Source organism: Myotis daubentonii, chromosome 4 (genome assembly GCF_963259705.1).
Source record: "Myotis daubentonii chromosome 4, mMyoDau2.1, whole genome shotgun sequence".
NCBI classification, from domain to species: Eukaryota; Metazoa; Chordata; class Mammalia; order Chiroptera; family Vespertilionidae; genus Myotis; species Myotis daubentonii.
Window position 1 is genome coordinate 5,138,980 of NC_081843.1, and position 17,911 is coordinate 5,156,890.

At 54.9% G+C, this 17,911-nt stretch overlaps 1 protein-coding gene across 3 annotated transcripts in view; it reads left to right on the plus strand.

Annotated features, from left to right (window-relative positions):
- The window catches only part of POLR3E (RNA polymerase III subunit E), a 39,572-nt gene extending 21,872 nt beyond the window's left edge, over positions 1 to 17,700 (plus strand). For 2 of the 3 annotated variants that reach the window (XM_059692052.1, XM_059692053.1), the window contains exons 7-21: positions 164 to 271; positions 563 to 612; positions 2,077 to 2,196; positions 3,123 to 3,208; positions 3,335 to 3,379; positions 3,464 to 3,555; positions 4,430 to 4,550; positions 7,316 to 7,397; positions 8,687 to 8,746; positions 8,824 to 8,981; positions 9,320 to 9,444; positions 9,845 to 10,368; positions 12,099 to 12,176; positions 13,872 to 13,997; positions 16,900 to 17,700. In XM_059692052.1, coding sequence (XP_059548035.1) covers positions 164 to 271; positions 563 to 612; positions 2,077 to 2,196; positions 3,123 to 3,208; positions 3,335 to 3,379; positions 3,464 to 3,555; positions 4,430 to 4,550; positions 7,316 to 7,397; positions 8,687 to 8,746; positions 8,824 to 8,981; positions 9,320 to 9,444; positions 9,845 to 10,368; positions 12,099 to 12,176; positions 13,872 to 13,997; positions 16,900 to 16,956 — 1,832 coding nt within the window. In that variant the 3' untranslated portion in view covers positions 16,957 to 17,700. The remainder of the gene's footprint in view (positions 1 to 163; positions 272 to 562; positions 613 to 2,076; positions 2,197 to 3,122; positions 3,209 to 3,334; positions 3,380 to 3,463; positions 3,556 to 4,429; positions 4,551 to 7,315; positions 7,398 to 8,686; positions 8,747 to 8,823; positions 8,982 to 9,319; positions 9,445 to 9,844; positions 10,369 to 12,098; positions 12,177 to 13,871; positions 13,998 to 16,899) is intronic. The other variant, XM_059692055.1, reaches the window with a different exon arrangement.
- The last annotated feature ends 211 nt before the right edge of the window (positions 17,701 to 17,911 follow it).

Below are 17,911 nucleotides of genomic sequence, written 5' to 3' on the forward strand. Positions count from 1 at the left end.
GGTCGGCCTGGTGGTCCCAAGGCCCTAGGATCAGAGGCGGGAGGTGGTTTGCCATTGGGCCAAGGCCTTCAGTGGAGTCCGGGGCCCTTGGTGCCTGACTGCCTTGAACCAGGCTGGGGGGGTTGGCGCAGTTCCTGGAGTCAGGAAGTCCTTCCTCCAACAGGTGAGCTCCACCTGACGCCTTTGCACGGCATCCTGCAGCTTCGGCCCAGCTTCTCCTACCTGGATAAGGCCGACGCCAAGCACCGCGAGAGGGAGGCAGCCAGCGAGGGTGAGCTGCCCAGCCCTGCCATCTATCTCTGTGACTGGGCGGGAGGGGCTGGCCAAGGGAAGAGTATGGAAGGGATGGGTTACAGATATGTAGCAGCATCCATGGCCTCTGCCCACTGGGTGCCAGTAGCACCCACCTCCCAAAATGCCTCCATGCATTTCCAAACGTCCCCTTGGGGGAAACTTGTACCCCATTTCGAGCCACTGACATGCAATCTACCTGGGGGTGGGGGTGGGGGCGAGGGCGGGAGCGGAGGTCTCCAAGGCTGTGAGCAGCCTGTTTCTCTCGCAGCGGGGGACTCTTCGCAGGACGAGGCGGAAGAAGATGTGAAGCAGATCACGGTGAGCTCCAGCCCCAGAGGGAGGATGTTGGCGGAGGGGCAGCAGGGGGGTCTGTGCAGAGGGTGCACTCTGGTGAAACGGATGCAGAAACAACCGGCTCCTCAGGGCCCTCTCGCTGGGCTGCCTGGAGGGACCGCCGGCCCTCTGCCCTGCTGAGCTATCCCAGCGGTGGGCGGGACGGCGTCCCTGCGCGTGGGAGATGGCCTCCTGGCTTCCTGGACTTGCTCGGAGAGGAAGCCAGGGCATAGGGGTTCCGCGCACATGCGAACGTTGTCTGCCATGGGCCACAGCCCTGTGAGACTGTGATTCTGTCCCCAGTGTGTAGGTTTGAAGCGCTTCTATCTCAATAGTTATTCCTGCATTTCAGAGATTGTAGGAAGAATATTGACCTTTCAAATACTGACCCTATAAAGTCTCCCCCGTTTAAGTATATTTAGGTCAAATGAGTCAGTATTTAAAATACTGCACAAATGACATGGATGGTACATAGGTGGCTAAAGCTGTGGGTGTTTGCATAGCCTTGGAGGCTGATGGGTTCTGGCATAACCAACATGGGGGGTGCATGTGTCCTCCCAGTAGCTTGCTGGATGACCTGGATACCTCTTTCCCCTCCTGGGTGCTCTCTGGCCCTTTGGCCGGGCGTTCTGAGGCCTGTGTGCCTTCAAGGCCTTCTGTAGGACCTCAGAGTCCGGCAGCCCAGGACGTGTCCAGCGCCCCTTTCACAGAGAGGTGACTCGCGCTTGGCTCCACCTGGACCCCAAGCAGCAGGTGCCAGATGTAAATGGCGTGGGTAAGAAGGGAGCCAATTGGTTCTTGTTACTGAAAGTTGAGGGGTCACTTCGGGTATGGCTGCATTCAGGTGCTCAGACTCTGTTATGAGACCTGGTTTCTCCATCTCTAGGTGTAGTCTTCCTCTTTGGCCTCTTTCTCAGGCCAGGTGTCTGTCCCCAATGGTAGAGAGAGTTGTCCCAGCTCCAGGCTTACGTCCTCCCAGCTTCCAGGACCCCCGGGGCAAAGGAACGTCTTTCTCGTTACTTCTGAGTGAAGTTTCAGAACGGACTCCGAGGTTTAGCCGACCCTGCACCAGTCCCTGTGCTCCAGGGGATTTGCTCAAATTGCCCAGGCCTGAGCCGCCTGCCCACCGCTCTAGCTGGGAATGTGTGTGTGGGGGGAGGGATACTAGGTAGGAACTAAAGGGGAACTGGTGTTTCTCATAGGAGAATGGGGTTGCCACCAGGCAGAGTAGAAATGGACTGGGTGTGGGCAGGTGGTGACCCTGAGAAAGCTGCTCCCTGGCCTGTGTTGGCAGGTCACAGAGGGACATGGTCAGAACTGAATTTAAAAGACCTGTGAGGACATGAGGGGAGGGTGGCAGTGGGAAGTACCCCCGATGTGGCCTCCTGGGGGGCTGGGACCGCAGCCCAGGAAGTGCCCAGGCCATCAGGCCTCCCCTCCTGTCCCCAGGTGCGGTTCTCCCGGCCCGAGTCGGAGCAGGCTCGGCAGCGCCGCGTGCAGTCCTACGAGTTCCTGCAGAAGAAGCATGCTGAGGAGCCCTGGGTCCACCTGCACTACCACGGCCTGAGGGTGAGCGGGTCCGGGGGGGCCGGTGCCAGGAAGGACTGCAGTGTGGCCTCATTGTGTCACCTCTCCCTTACTTGAGGTTCAGTCGTGCCCACCCAGGGCGAGGGGATCACATCCTGCAGGCAGTCTGTCCTGACTCCAGTGTCCACTCTACCCCAGAGGGAGGCATGGGCTGCCACTCCGGTCCTGGTGCAGCCCCAGTGCCCCAGCGTGAGCGAGCCTCTTGCTGGGCTTGGAGTGGGGCTTCTGTTTGCTTACCTGTCTTCCACACACTGTGGGCCCTGAACCTCAGGCACACTGCATCTGTGCTCCGCGCAGTCGGCCATGGCACACGGCCCAGGTCGCCGTGGAACTGCCGAGGTGACTTATTGTGCTCGCTTTCACCTCGTGCATTGACTCTGGGGCCTAGTTCTTGAAATTGTGTGGAGGAGGGAAGCAACTGAATATTAGCTCCCTGCACCCCACAGGCTAGGGCTCCCAGCGTTTTTCTGGAACCTTCCTGGGAGAGATTTGTGTTGACAGAGCCTTTGCCTCGGGGTCAAACAGCTCTGCTGTTTCCTAGTGTGTGACCTTGGGCAAGTTACCTAACCTCTCTAAATCTGTTTATCTACAAAATGGGAAGAATAATAATAGGACCTGACTTGGTGGCATTACTTTGAGGATAGGTGAGTTGGTGTTAATTACGGCCTTTGGTACAGAGCCTGGCACACAGTAGGTACTCACTGAATGCTAGCTGTCATTGCTTTTATGTTCCCGTGTCACAGGCAGGCACTGAGGCACCGTGCTGGGGCTGTGCAGCCATGAAATCTGTCGGGTAGCTGCTGAGGGGCAGCACAGTGGGTGGCTAGAGCAGCAAGTGGTGAGAACTGGATGGTGGAGGGCTGCGGAGCTTCAGCTCAGGCGCCCCCCCCCTCCCCCGTCCCCCACAGGACAGCCGTTCTGAGCACGAGCGCCAGTACCTGCTGTGCCAGGGCTGCAGCAGCGCCGAAAACACGGAGCTCGTCAAGTCGCCCAGGTGGGACTGGCACTGTGGCCCTTGGGGAGCCTGGGGGAGCGATGCGGGAGGGCTGGGCCTCTCTGGCTGCTGGCAAGGAGGCTTCAGCCTGGGGACTGCCGCTGACCTGCCCTCTCCCCTCCGCAGTGAGTACCTCCTGATGTTGGTGCCGCCCAGCCAGGAGGAGGAGAAGTGAGTAGAGCGGGCTGGGCAACACCCAGGGCTCTGCCTGTGTCCTCTGACCAGCCTGTGACCCGCTGCCTGTGTTCCTAACAGAGACAAACCTGTGGCCCCCAGCAACGTCCTGTCCATGGCCCAGCTGCGCACCCTGCCCCTGGCCGATCAGATCAAGATCCTGATGAAGAACGGTGGGTGCTTGTGGGTGCTCATTGGACGCTCCACCTCCCGAGTTGGGGACAGACTGAGGACCAGGGGGTGAGGCCAGAGGCTCCTTCTGCCCTCTGCTTGGAGCTGCCCAGTTTTACAGTTTCGATGGCACCTGGCGGCCTCTTAAGGGCTGGGCTCCCCGCACCTCCTCTGCTGTGTGAGCACCTTCCTGAGCCTTAGTTTGTGAATCTATGAAAAGGGACTGGTAGTTCCGGCGGCTGCCAGGGGCTGCTCCCAAGCTCTGCCCATGACCATTAGCTGCCGTCCTCAGCATGCTCACCTGCGCAGTCATGGTGCCCACGCAGGGCGGGTCTTTTTCTTGGAAGATTCTGCAAGCCAGAACTTGTGGGCGCCTGGAGCCGATGAGCGGCAGACATGAGCCTTGAACCTCAGAGCCGAGTCCCAGGTCCTGGGCTCTTCTTCTGAGATGCCCACTCCAAGGTCTCTGGGGCCCGAGCAGAGCAGAGCTCCTGCTGTGCCTGGGGCTGCAGAACTGAGGGCCTTCCCCGGCCCGGCCCTGCTTGCTTGGGTGGGGGGCTCAGGCAGTCGGGGTGAGCAGAGCACAAAGGTTAAGTGCGTGGACTCTGGACCCCGGTGACCTGGCATCTCATTCCGACTCTGCCGCTGACTAGCCAGGTGATCCTGGGGCAGTTTTGAACCTCTGGACCTGAGTAGAATGGGGAGCGTCTCCTGACACTTGGTCTTCCTCATGGGCATAGCCTTCAGGATCCACGGAACCGTGTCCTGGGTGTCACTCACGGGCTGGGCTGCTCTTTGAGCTGGGCAGGCAGACCCGTGGGGGACAGGGAAGGGCCCAGCCTCCTCTTCCCCCGTCTGATGTCTCTGCCTCCTCAGTGAAGGTCATGCCTTTTGCCAACTTGATGAGCCTCCTGGGCCCCTCTGTCGACTCCGTGGCTGTTCTGCGTGGCATCCAGAAGGTGGCGATGTTAGTCCAAGGAAATTGGGTGGTGAAGAGGTAAGTTGTCTGTAGCCCTTCATTTCAGCATGCACTCGTGACTCGTCTCAGTTTATATTAATTGCTGCTTTTTGCCCTCATCCAGGATAATTCAAAGAACTCAGAATGTTTTACATTTATCTTCCAGTTCACGTGCTGTTGTATAGTGTCCTTCTCTCTACTTTAAACCCCACAGGACGTAGTATCTGGTTGGCGTTCTTTCCATCTGCTCACATATTTGCCTTTGGATTGTGTTCGTTACTTCTGTGTCTCTCCGAGTTCCTTCTGCTAAGGAGTCTGTGGCGGTTCTGCCCGGGAGCCTGAGAGTGGCCGTCTCTCTCAGCCTTGTTCTTGAAGGAGACTCCCACTGGGCACAAGGCCCAGCAGCTCATGTGCTTTCCGCACTGTGTTCTGGCCGCCACGCCCACTCCTGTCGGGTGTGCTCCTCGAAAGGTCCTCTGCTCGGTTCCCTCTGGCTGCTTTTAAGATTCTCTCTTGCTTTGGCTTTCCACAGTTCACGAAGGTGTCTGAGGGTGAACTTTTGATGTGTCCTGTTGGGTTTCATAGGTCTTAAATTTATGACTCGATGTCTTTCAGCAGTTTCTCTTTTCCTGAGATTCCTCTCCAGTCTGTCTGCCTCTTGCATCAGACTGTCAGTTTCAAGGGGGTGGGACTGCCTGTTGACTGACTCCCTTAGGTCCGCAGTACTCGGTATGCCTGGCACAGAGTAGACCCTTGGTGAATACAGTGTGGCTATCTACATTTTGTACACATTCGAATTATATGAATTCTCAATGGTATAATGTACACACTTTTTAGAAAGTGTGATATAAAGTGAAAAAGCTGTTAAAGAGTGAATTGTTACAAATTTTTATAAAAGTAATGCACTGTGGCCCTGGCCAGTGTGGCTCCGTTGGTTGGAACGCCATTCCATGCACCAAGAGGTTGTGGGTTCGATACCTAGTCGGGGCACATATCCCGCTCTGGTTGGGGCACATGCGGGAGGCAACCAGTTGATATTTCTCACATCGGTGTTCTCTGTCTCTCTCTTCTGCCTTTCTCTCTCTCTCTAAGACCAATTTTAAAAAAAAGCAGTTCACTGCAAAAAAGTCCATTGAGTACCCATTTGATTAATTAAAGTATATTCATGTCATGGCGCCCTCGCCCTGGGAAGCACAGGCCCTGCATATGCATTGGGTATCTTCCTTCTCGGTGCACATCACTCATTAGATGGGGCCGGTGTTGTCACCCATGCACAGAGCCAGGGGCCGTCCTGTTATACACTGGAGGACATTGGCCCAGAGAGAGAGACACTGCCAACCCCTGGCAGTGAGGCTGTCACGGCTGGGGTTGCAACTTTGCCCAGCACCACGTGTGCCCCTGGTGTGGCCGCCCCTTTCAGCTGGTGGTCTGTCCCTGTGACTGGGCCTTCGTGGTCTTTGGGTCCTGCTGTGGTCTCCGCCCTGACGCTGCCCTGGCCACCCCAGCAAGGCCTGTGGCTCCTTCCGCCCTGTCCCTGTTACCCTGTAGGGGATGATGCAACAGTCACACATTTGTCCGGTGTGTCTGACTGCTTGTCCTGGGCCCTACAGGGCATTGTCATTCACACGCTGCCCCTGACCTCCGATCTGTGGGGCCCGAGCGGGCACAGAACGCAGAGGTGCGGGGCCTGGGCCACATTCATTCAACACCTGCTTAGCAGCGACCTGCTCTCTGTGGTAGCAGTGAGCGCCCGGGGCCAGGTCCCTGTCCCTGTCCAGAGAGTGTTTATGGGAAGGTGGGGGCACGGAGCTCGACCTCAAGGATGGGTAGTAGCTGGTGGTCAGGTAGGATTGAGGGGGTGGGGCAGCAGGAGCAGAGGTGGTGTCGGGTGGTGAGTGTGTCCTGGGCAGCAGGCCTGTGGGCTGGGGAGGGTTGTGCTGTGGATATGTGTGTAGAAAGCCTCACGCCTGCGCATTTGCCTCGGCCCCGAAGTTCTCTGAGCCTAATGCTGACCCCTTCTCTCAGGCTTCTCCCACTGGTGCTCAGGGCCTGTCCAGGTCCCAGCCGTGCCCCTCACCCCCTCGATCACTGGTCTCTCTTGGGCTTGCATGTGGTTTCCACGTGGGACCCACTGTTTTCCCAGAGTCTTGGGCTGGCCATGTCTGCCTCTGAGCCCCTGGCCCCTTCACGCCTGCGCAGCGGCCTTGGGGCTGGACCAGTTGTGGTGGGCGGGGGTTGGGTCAGGATGGGGTAGGAGGGCCCGGCCGGTTTGGCTCAGTGGTTAAAGCGTCGGCCTGTGGACTGAAGGGTCTCAGGTTTGATTCCAGCCAAGGACACGTACCTCGGGTGCAGGCTCGATCCCCGGCCCAGGTCGGGATGTGTGCGGAGGCAACCAGTGGATCTCGATCCATCTCTCTCTCTCTCTCTTTCTCTCTCTCTCTCTCCCTCCCTCCCTCCCTCTCCCCTCTCCCCTCTCCCCTCTCCCTTCCACTCTTTCTAAAAATTAATGGGGAGAAAATATCCCCAGGTGCTCAGGATTAAACACAACAAAGACAAAAATGAACCTAAAAGCTTTATTTCTCTCAATGGATTGGAATTCCTATTTGTTAAGAAAAAAGAAGGGATAGGAAGAAGAACTTGGGGTGGGGAGGGGAGTGTGTCTCTTTCCAACAGGTGTTCACAGTCAGGCTGGGGATAAGCGGGGCTCTAAGGGGTGGGGATGGGGGGCTGCGAGGCCTGGGCAGGGGACTGGAGGCAGATGGGACTGAGGACAGGGACTGACCCGCCACCACTCTCATTGGCAGTGACATCCTGTACCCCAAGGACTCCTCCAGCCCTCACAGTGGTGTGCCCGCCGAGGTGCTCTGCCGTGGCCGAGACTTTGTTGTAAGTGCCCAGGCTCTGGCGTCGGGTGGGGGTGAGGTGCTGTGGGAGGAGCCTGGCGACAGCACAGGGCTTCCAAGACGTTGGCCAGGGCAGCCGCAAAGGCCAGGCCTGTGGGGCCGGGGCAGGGCTGGGCAGGGGCTCTAGAGTCCTGGCGTTATACACACCTTTGAGTTCCTCTCGCCGAGGCTTGCAAACCTGAGGATTCTGGCCAACAAGCTTCATTTGGCTTGAGTGGTGTTCTTAAAATGTTGCCTTGGGGGTTGATTTTTGCAAATCACAATTATGATATGGACCAGATTTCTAGCTCATCGTGAATAATTGGAGAGTCTGGTGGGACTGGCCCACAGCCAAACAGCACTCACTTGGGACAGGGCTGACATTCCCAGTGCACATGGCGCTGGGCGTGTCTGCTTCTCTCGTGCGTGTTCCTGGCCTGGCTGCCTGGCTTTTGCAACTCCCGAGCTTGGTCATCTCCATCTCCATCCCCACCCCTGCCCTTATCCAGAACCTCAGTGCCTGCCTTGGCAGTGTTCTCGGGGTGCCCTCGGGGTGCCGGCAGTGTTCTCGGGGTGCCAGCAGAGTTCTTGGGGTGCCAGCAGAGTTCTCGGGGTGCCGACAGAGTTCTCGGGGTGCCGGCAGTGTTCTCGGGGTGCTGACAGAGTTCTCTGGGTGCCGGTAGAGTTCTCAGGGTGCCGACAGTGTTCTCGGGTGCCGGCAGAGTTCTCAGGGTGCCATAGGCGGTCTTCTCGGAGCGCCCACAGGGCTATGGTTTGCTTCGTGCGGGGCGGCCTTAAGCTGAGGAGGGTCTGCATTTCCTCTTCCTGACTGGCTGGCCCAGCTCTGTGGGCGGTCAGCGCCCAGGTGCTATGGCTTTATCTTTGGCTCCGGGGTCAGAGTGCATGCAGCGTGTATCCACTCCCAGGTTCGCTCACCCTGCACGGTCCCTTTGGCCTCCGCTGCCTGCCAGCCCTTCTCTGTTCCTGCAGACGCCATGCAGTCTGGGGCCTGGTCAAAGCAGAGGTCTCATAGGTGACAGGCGGGCAAGACCTCTCTGACCGGGTGTCTTCGTGGTCTGGGGGCCCGGGTGGCGAGGTCCAGCTGCCTCTTTGAGAAGACAACCCTGGGGGTCCTGTACAAAGAAAACAGGGTGCAGAATTGAAGTGACTGCCCACGGCCAGACCCACCCCCACGTCGGCCCAGCCCTGGCTCCCAGGACAGCGGCACAGGTTCGGGGCCCGTCTCAGGAGCACCACCTCTGCCTCCTGGGAACATGCTTCTCTCCCCCGCAGATGTGGAAGTTCACTCAGAGCCGGTGGGTGGTGAGGAAAGAGGTGGCCACAGTGACAAAAGTAAGTGATGCTCTCCATCTGGCGGGAGGGGGCTGGGGGCATGGGGGCTGCCGGCCTCACCCTTGCCCCGCCCCCAGCTCTGTGCGGAGGATGTGAAGGACTTTCTGGAGCACATGGCCGTGGTGAGGATCAACAGAGGCTGGGAGTTCGTCCTGCCGCACGACGGGGAGTTCATCAGGAAGCACCCCGACGTGGTCCAGCGGCAGCACATGCTGTGGACGGGCATCCAGGCCAAGTAAGGGCTCCCTGGGTGCGACGAGGGGCTGTGTGCCCCCTTCCCACTCAGGTGGACATTGCTGGCTGACCCCAGAATCCCACAGAGGCCTGACATCACTACTCATGGTGGCCAGAACCTGCCTGTCATGTGAAGGGGAAGGGGAGCGCTCAGGAGCCAGCGCAGGGCTTGTGTGCCCACAGGCAGGCCGAGCAGCGGCTCGGGGAGTGGGCCTGGCCCGCAGGCAGGGCCACAGTGCTCCCAGCACACAGTGTCTTCAGTCACCAGGCTGTCCCAGGGTTTGGGGTGGTGAGACGATGGGGATGTGGTTTAGAGTAAGTGTTGACTCTTATTTTCAGATTAGAAAAAGTCTATAACCTGGTGAAGGAAACCACGCCAAAACAGCCGGATGGACAGTCAGGTGTGCGGCGATCGGCTGGGCAGGCCTCACCTCACAGCGGGCTCGGGGCTGGGCCTGGGGACAGTATGTGGGGCTCTTTCCCTTCCCACCGACCTCTGCCGTGGGCAGAGCTGCAGCCTCACAGACCAGGCACTTCTGCACTTGCCCCTGACACCTGCTCACTTAGCTCTCTTGGGGAGGCAGGAGGAGGAGGCCCTGGCAGGAGCTCAGCACTAACCCATCCTGGAGCTCTGAGTGTGGGAAGCTGGTTTTGCCAGTTCTTTCTTCCCTCATTGCTGGGGTAGCTCAAGCCGCTTGGGTAAGGTGGGAGGGAAAGGCAAGGTGGGCCACCTGCTGCAGCCCAGCTGGCCTGCACTGTTCCTGTCCCCTGTCGGGATGGAAGGGATGGTCCTTGGGGTGGAGAGGTGTGGGCCCCCTCTGCCCAATCTCTGTGGCCTCCTGAGCAGCCTTCCTCTCCGCACAGGGCCTGCGGGGCTGGTGTCTGGGGACCAGCGGGTCCAAGCAGCCAAGAGCAGGGCCCAGCAGAACCACACGCTGCTGGAACGGGAGCTGCAACGGAGAAAGGAGCAGGTCAGGGCGTCTGCGGTCCTGCCTGGTGTGCAGATCAAGGAGGAGCCCCTGAGTGAGGAGGGAGAGGAAGAGGAGGAGCAAGCCGTGGAGGAGGGCGAGCCCATGGACACTTCACCCAGTGGTGGCTTCCACAGCAGGCTGACCAATGGACTGCCTGTGGGGTGGGCCGTAGGCGGGGACGGCTTCAATGGGCACCCGCCCCCCAGCTGTGCCAGCACCCCAGTGGCCCAGGAGCTGCGGGCCTTTGTGGAGGCCACCTTCCAGAGACAGTTTGTGCTCACGCTGAGCGAGCTTAAGCGCCTCTTCAACCTGCACTTGGCTAGCCTGCCCCCTGGCCACACGCTCTTCAGTGGCATCTCGGACCGAATGCTGCAGGACACGGTGCTGGCCGCTGGCTGCAAGCAGATACTGGTGCCTGTAAGTGGGGCCCGCACCCTTGGGGAGCGGACGGGTAGAAAGGGGCCCGAGAGAGAAGTCTGGTCACTCTAGAGTGGCCTGAGCCCAGCCAACTTTGGGGGAGCCAGCACGGGGCGTGGGGACTAGGGAAGACCACTGACCTGGGTTCGCATCTTGGCTCTCCTGTGAGGTTGTGCGTGACTTGGGGCCGGCCAGCCTTGGGCCCTGCACCCTCTTCTAAAGTGGGAGAGTTCACTTTGAGTCACAGGACTCGGCAAGGGCTGAATGAGATGTTGAGCGTACACCTCACTGCTCGTCCTGGTTTCTAGCACCCCCACCGGCACCTCAGCTCACTCCTGTCAGCCTTGGCCTTTTTAGGGTGATTCCTAGTATCGCTGGTCTCTGCGCCCTGCAGATGAGAAGACTGAGTTTCAGAGAAGTGGCATGAGCCTGTTTAAAGGTCAGGTGCCCAGGAGGTGACAGCTGGATTCTGAAGGTCAGCATAGTGGCTCCAGCTCCTAAGTCCTTTCTGCTTCAGCTAAGATGAGCTGAGCTGTTCACCAGGCCCCGGCTGGCAGGGGAGCCCCTTCGTGGAGAGTGCCAGGCTGTGGCCTCGGGGAAGCAGGGAAGCTGGCTGGCTCTTCTCTCCTCCCAGCTCCCAGGCTCTGCCCGGACCTAGCAGCCAGCAGGGTGAGGTGGGCTGCACTGCCTCTTAGTGAGGGGGCGTTGATGTTTGCAGTCCGAGGTCAGAGCGCCTGCAGCCTTGCGTGAGCTGAGCCTGAGGCCCAGGCCCATCTCTCTATTTGAGGAGCAGAAACTAGGCCAAGAGGCCCTGGATGCCAGCGTGGCTAGGCTGTCCCAGGGGAGTTGGCCCTCATGGCAAGGAGCTTCCTTGGGTGTCTCATACAGAAGGGGCTGGGGCCTGGGACCCTGCCCCCTCCTTGACCACCCAGCAAATGGGTGTCGTTATCTGCGGGGTCACCCTTCTCTGAGCTGGGCCAGGCTATCCTGGGCGGCTGGAGGGGACACAAGGCTAGGGACACGAAGAGGGGTGTCTCCTCTCCCCTCGCCCCAGGACCTGCTCTTGCCGTGCTTCCTCTCGGGAGGGCTGGTGTCTGGACACTGCGGCCTTCTCTGCCGCTCGCCCGTCGCCCTCCTTCCCCGTGACCCTGACGAGGGGCCCGGGTCACAGTCACGTCTGAGGGGGAAGAGGCCTCAGGCCTGTCCAGCCTCGTGGTTTTACGGGAGTGACTTGACAAGTTGAGTTTAGCCGTGTGACCCCAGGCAGGAGTAAACCTCTGAGCTGCTTTTCCTCACTGCCTCCGGTTTCTAATGAGATCAGTGAGACTGTATTTAAAGCCCTGCCTGGGGCTTTATGGGGTAGCACCAACTGTGCCAGGTGCCACTTTCCTTGCCTCCCCTTCTCCAGGTACCCAGAGCCTGGGTCACCTCTAGACCCCCTCCCTGCGACAGCCTTAAGGGACTGAGGCGGGCATGTGCCCAGGGAGTTGTGGGGGGAGGCTTCTCAGGACACATCCGAGGGTGGTATTTAGGGAAGGAGAAGGCTGATGGGAGAGCAGAGTGAGCTAATGCCAGGCTAGTGGGAAAAAGAGCCGCTTCCCCACTGCCACTGCAGCCCCCCAGGCCCTGATGGGGGTGGCTGGCCTCCTCCCCAAGAACCGGACTAGTGCCGGCGGGGAGGGTCCCCATGGTGGAGACAAGCCACCAGCTCACACCCGGGCCTCGGTTAGTTTCCCCCACAGACGGCCGCTTCCCCGGATGAGCAGAAGGTGTTCGCCCTCTGGGAGTCTGGAGACATGAGTGATCAGGTGAGGCGACCTTTGCTGCTGCATGTGCATCACAGTTCAGTTTTCCAGCTCCTCCCAATCTAAACCGCCTGCTGCTGTCAGACAGGCTGGGGGTGCCCGTCTGAGGGCCAGCTGCATGGGAGTGGCCTGGAAACATCGAGTCAGCTCCTCGGGGACAGGCGTGTCCTGGTGCATACCCTGCTACACAGCTTTCTGGAGGGTCTGACGTCCGCTGGCTGGCAAGCCAGGGATGGACCCATCGCTTGGGCCTCTGGCAGCAGGCATCACAAGGATGCCTTCCTTGTCTTGGGTGCTGGGATTCTAAGAGAAATTGGTCGTTTTCCTCTCATCACACCTCCAGTCATGGGTGTCCAGTGACCAGACATGAATGAAACCAGTAAACTGTCTGTACAGCCATGGACCCCTGACATTCCCAGGAACCTGCCTGCACTTTAAGGTTTCATTGCTCACACCACAGGTGTCGGGGGAAGGGAGTGAGCAAGAGCACCCACTGAGTTCTTGGCTCCCTTCTGCCTCTTAGAAGGGGGCTGGCTGGCAGGCAGGCAGGATATAAAACGGGGGGCTCTGATGGGCTCTGGTTGGGGAGCAGTCTGTAATGATCTCCCTGAGCAACCTTCTGTGCTTTGGACAGAATAGGCAGGTGGTCTCTGAGTTTGTTACTCCGGAAATACTCTGATAAAGTAGTAAGTGCATATGTTAAAATCCAGTAAGAGTGAGCTTTGTGTGGGTCTATGCCCAACCCGATTTGGAGCCACTCCTCCTTGACTACCAGCAAATGGGGTGGTTATCTGCAGGGGCTATGACTTGTTTATCAGCTGGACATGGTCAGGGCCTGGGGAAATGTGGCTAAGTCAGGTGTCAGTGCTTCCAGCACCGTGTCTGCAAATGTGTTCATTGTAGAGCCAAATGCCAGCATTATGCTGTGACTATTTTTTATGCTACTTCCTGTTGCCATTTGCATGGTTTCCTAACACAGATACCAACGGTAATGCCAATGCTGCGTGATTCCCGGAGGGCCTCTCCAGCAGGACTGGCTTATGGAATCTTGTGTCTTCCTCCTCGATTCAGTTTGGCTTCCCAGGGGCAGGGAGTTGTCTGTGTTCTGTCATGCCTTAAAGTGGCTCTGTGGTCCTCAAGTAGTCTTGTCTGTCTGGGGCTGGAATGTTAAGAGGGCAGGTCATTTTCCCTCGCAATGTAAGACATTTTCCATTGCATTCCAGCTTTCAGAGTTGTTGTTCAGTGACATTCCACTTCTCTTCTACTTGGTTTTTATTTTGGGATGTAATGCTTTCAGGTCATCCTGTTTCTAGATGCTATGTCATGTCTGTGTGCCAGCACTTTCAGCCACTTATTCCTCACCCTTCCTCTGCCTTCATGTACTTCAGATGGCTCTTTCCCCACCTGCCTAATCAGCTCTCACTCCTGCTTATTATGCATCAGTATGTCTCAGCGGCTTATGCTCTGCCAACTTTTCACCAGCTCTCTTGGGCATATACCTTTATTTTGAGTCTTCATTTTATTGGGGTCTGAGAGAGCACCAATTGCCAACATGTTCATCTTTCACCCTAGTCCGTGAGCAAAGATTTGATCATAGACTAGAGGGTGGAGCGAGGGTCATAGCTTTGGATTTCTGGTTTGGGGATGTTTCTCTTTTAATCTATTGCTTTCCATAATAACATGTTTTTGCTATTAAAGCATCGACAGGTTTTGCTTGAAATTTTCTCCAAAAATTACCGAGTACGCCGGAACATGATCCAGTCTCGGCTGACTCAAGAGTGTGGAGAAGATCTCAGTAAACAGGAGGTGGATAAAGTGCTAAAGGTATGTCTGTGTTGTGTATAACAACATCCAGAGGCTTCTGCTCTGACCATGAGCTTAAGAACGAGGGTGCCCTACGTAGATGGAGGTGGCCTCCAGTCGGCTGTTTTCCTGCCACTTGATGAATGTTATATCAGGTCCTTGGCAACAGATAAATGATTGACATTGGTGTGGTCTGTGTTGAAGGACTAAACTGAGTAAGGTATAGGCTCCACCTTCAAAAAGTGGGTCATCTTCAGAGTCCTGACTCTGCTCCCCCTTTCAGCCCTGTACCTCTTGCATGATATGTGCCATAGCCACATATTCTTTTTTTTTTTAATCTTTATTGTTCAGATTATTACAGTTGTTCCTCTTTTTTCCCCCCTATAGCTCTCCTCCACCCGGTTCCCACCCCACCCTCTGCCCTTACCCCTCCCACTGTCCTCATCCATAGGTGTACGATTTTTGTCCAGTCTCTTCCTGCACCCCCGCACCCCTTCCCCCGACAATTGTCAGTCCACTCCCTTTCTATGCCCCTGATTCTATTCTATTCACCAGTTTATTCTGTTTATCAGATTTTTTATTCCCTTGATTTTTACATTCACTTGTTGATAGATGTGTATTTGTTCATAATTTTTATCTTTACTTTTCTTCTTCCTCCTCCTAAGAATACCTTTCAGCATTTCATATAATACTGGTTTGGTGGTAGAGAACTCCTTTAGCTTTTTCTTATCTGTGAAGCTCTTTATCTGACCTTCAGTTCTGAATGATAGCTTTGCTGGGTAAAGTAATATTGGTTGCAGGTTCTTGCTATTCATCACTTGGAATATTTCTTGCCACTCCCTTCTGGCCTGCATAGTTTCTGTTGAGAAATCAGCTGACAATCGTATGGGTACTTCGTGTAGGTAATTGACTGTTTTTCTCTTGATGCTTTTACGATCCTCTCTTTGTCTTTTGCTCTTGGCATTTTAATGATGATGTGTCTTGGTGTGGTCCTCTTTGGATTCCTTTTGTTTGGGGTTCTCTGCGCTTCCTGGACTTGTAAGTCTATTTCTTTCACCAGGCAGGGGAAGTTTTCTGTCATTATTTCTTCAAATAGGTTTTCAATATATTGCTCTCTCTCTTCTTCTGGCACCCCTATAATTCTGATGTTGGTACGCTTGAAGTTGTCCCAGAGGCTCCTTACACTATCTTCGTATTTTTGGATTCTTTTTTCTTTTTGTTTTTCCAGTTGGGTGTTTTTTACTTCTTCCTTGAAATCCCCTAGTCTGCTGTTGGATCTCTGTATAATATTCTTTATTTCAGTCAGTGTATGCTTAATTTCTAGTTAGTCCTTTTTCATATCCTCGAGGGTCTCTAGGTGTCCTCTAGGGCCCAGTGGCTCAGCCTCCCTAATTACCTGAGGTGGACACTCTTGGTGCACCCCTTTGTGGACTGTGTGCACGGTCTTGTTGTAGTTAAGTCTTGATTGTAGTTGGTATCACTGGGAGGAATTGACCTCCAGGCCAATTGGCTGTGAGAATCAGCTGTGTCTAGGGTGGGAGAACTTCTGTGCTGGAGACACCCTTCTGGGGCAAGACTTGCTTCAGTGGGGCTTTGGTGCTCACTGAGTCTGCCCCCTGAGTGTGTCCCTTATGGATCTGAGGAGTTGTAATCTGAATGGTCCCACTCTGACCACTGGGTACACTGGCTCTTGGATTTCTAAGGAGGTACTAATTTAGTCTCTGCCTGAGGCTACCCAGCAGGAGCTACGGAGAGATCTGCAGATTCCCCTTCCTTGTTTGGGATTTGGAGGTGCCCAGATGAAGCATTGCAAGCTGCTGTGGGGTCTTGGGCCTTCTTTTGGATGTTCTGGGTCTCTCTGACCCAGCTGCAGTTCGTTAGGTAATTTTCAGATTGCAAAGGGCCAGGGCATTCATATGCAAAAGCCTCTGCTAGCAGCTTGTGTGGGGCGGGGTCTCTGGAAATCAGCAAACAGCTATGGCTGATCCTCAGCCCTGCCCTAAGAGGCCCTTGGGTCTCAGTGTCTCATCTCAGTGTCCCTCGGTAATCGCTGCAAGCACCTCTGAGAGAAAGCCGCCCTCGAGTTCTGCCTGCTGCCAGACAGTCCAGTTTCTCCCCGTATGAGTCTGGGTCCCCAGAGACTCGCCCACAACTGGAGTTGGGGCCATCGGGAGCTTGAGACTCCCTCCCAATTCAAAAAGACAACCGCGTCCTCAGTTGCCAGCCCTTTCCACGTGCGCCTCTGTACCTCTGCACTTTACTTCTGCACCTCCTCTGAGTCTCAGTGTGCTTTTCTCTTTCCTTCTAGTTGTAGAATTTCGACTCAGCCAGCCTTCCTGTGGTTCTGGACAATGTCCGTCTTTTAGTTGTAGTTTTGAAGTGGTTGTGCAAGGCAGCAATTTCAGGTGTTTACCTATGCCGCCATCTTGGTTTCTCTCTCCCACATACTAACTCTTGTACTAAACTTTCAGTGGAATCCGTTTCAACTTGTCTAGTATATGGAAGTACTTCAGAGCACTACTACCTATATGCTTTTATGAATAGATGCTCCAAATACCATATTGCAGAAACATTGAAACACAGAAAGTTGATGACAGTTACCTTATGTTCTTTATTATTGTAAACATAAGGCTATATATATAGTGACACTATTTATGAAGCACCTTTGTCCTGGGCAGCTATTCAGTTTTTCTGTTTTGTGTTCATAAAGCAGATTTATTTGTAGTTCCTCACTCTTAAGACCCCTGTGAGCAGAAAAGGGGGTCAGGGGCTGAGGCCCAAACACTGAAGGGACAGACCAGGCAGGTCTTGAGTTTCCATTTGTTCCATTAATTCCTGAGTCAAGTTGTGAAATTCTGCACAGAATCATCAAGCAGCTACCTTTCCTGCTGATCCTGCCCTTAACACGTTTCCCTCTTCATAGGACTGCTGTGTAAGCTATGGTGGCATGTGGTACCTTAAAGGGACAGTACAGTCTTGACAGTTGTCACAAACCACTACCCCGGTGAATCTCAGCCCCGGGAAGGACAGCAGAGCCAGCAGAGGTGGAAGTAGAGTCTCGGTTGCTTCAGAAGACACAGAGCAAGAGGGACTGACCATCTCAAGGCCTATGGTATCGCGCTGTCCAGGGGACTGAGGGGATGGCATTCAGCCAGTGCTAGCATCAACTTCAGTTGCATCGCTCCCAGAAGAGACCGTCAGAACCTTCTTTGCAGTACAATTTGAAAAGCCTGGTTTATTTTGGTTATTTGGTTTCATTCTCATAATAGAGTGTATTCTGACACGGGCAGGATGATGAAAATCATGGTTTAATATTCTACTTTTCAAACTTAATGCCAACAAGGTCTAAGTTATGTTTACAAGATAAAAAAAACCCTCAAGGTTTTTAATATTTAAAATGCCTAGAAGCCAATATTTAGTCTTTGATGATCTATCTGCTAAGACTTCTGCCAATTTCATTAATCAAACCAAATTGAATTGTTTTACTGTTAGGTTTCTATGGCCACTTTACCTTGTAAAACAACCTTCTTTATGTAGCAGTCTCAACTGTTTACATGAACCATAGCAAAAAACCAGAATCAAATCCATCTATTCTTAATGTTTGCATAAGGATGCAAACAAAATCAGGTAAGTATGGAACAATGTATAAGTGAGGTTATCACACTTTGATGTAAAAAATTTCTATTTTGTGTATTTTTAAATAAATGTTAACACTAAACTGGCATCATGGTGCTGCTGTCTTCAGCTGGCTATTGGAAGACAGTGTGCCTGTGTGGAGCCTTGTGTGTCAGTAAGTGGGCGGGACTCCTGAGAGCAGCACTGCCCAGCACATAGGCAAAACTGATATGGAGGTAGTAAAAAGAAACCAATTAAACTTAATATTTTATTTAGCCCACTACAAATAAGACATTAACATGTAATAAAAAATTTCACAT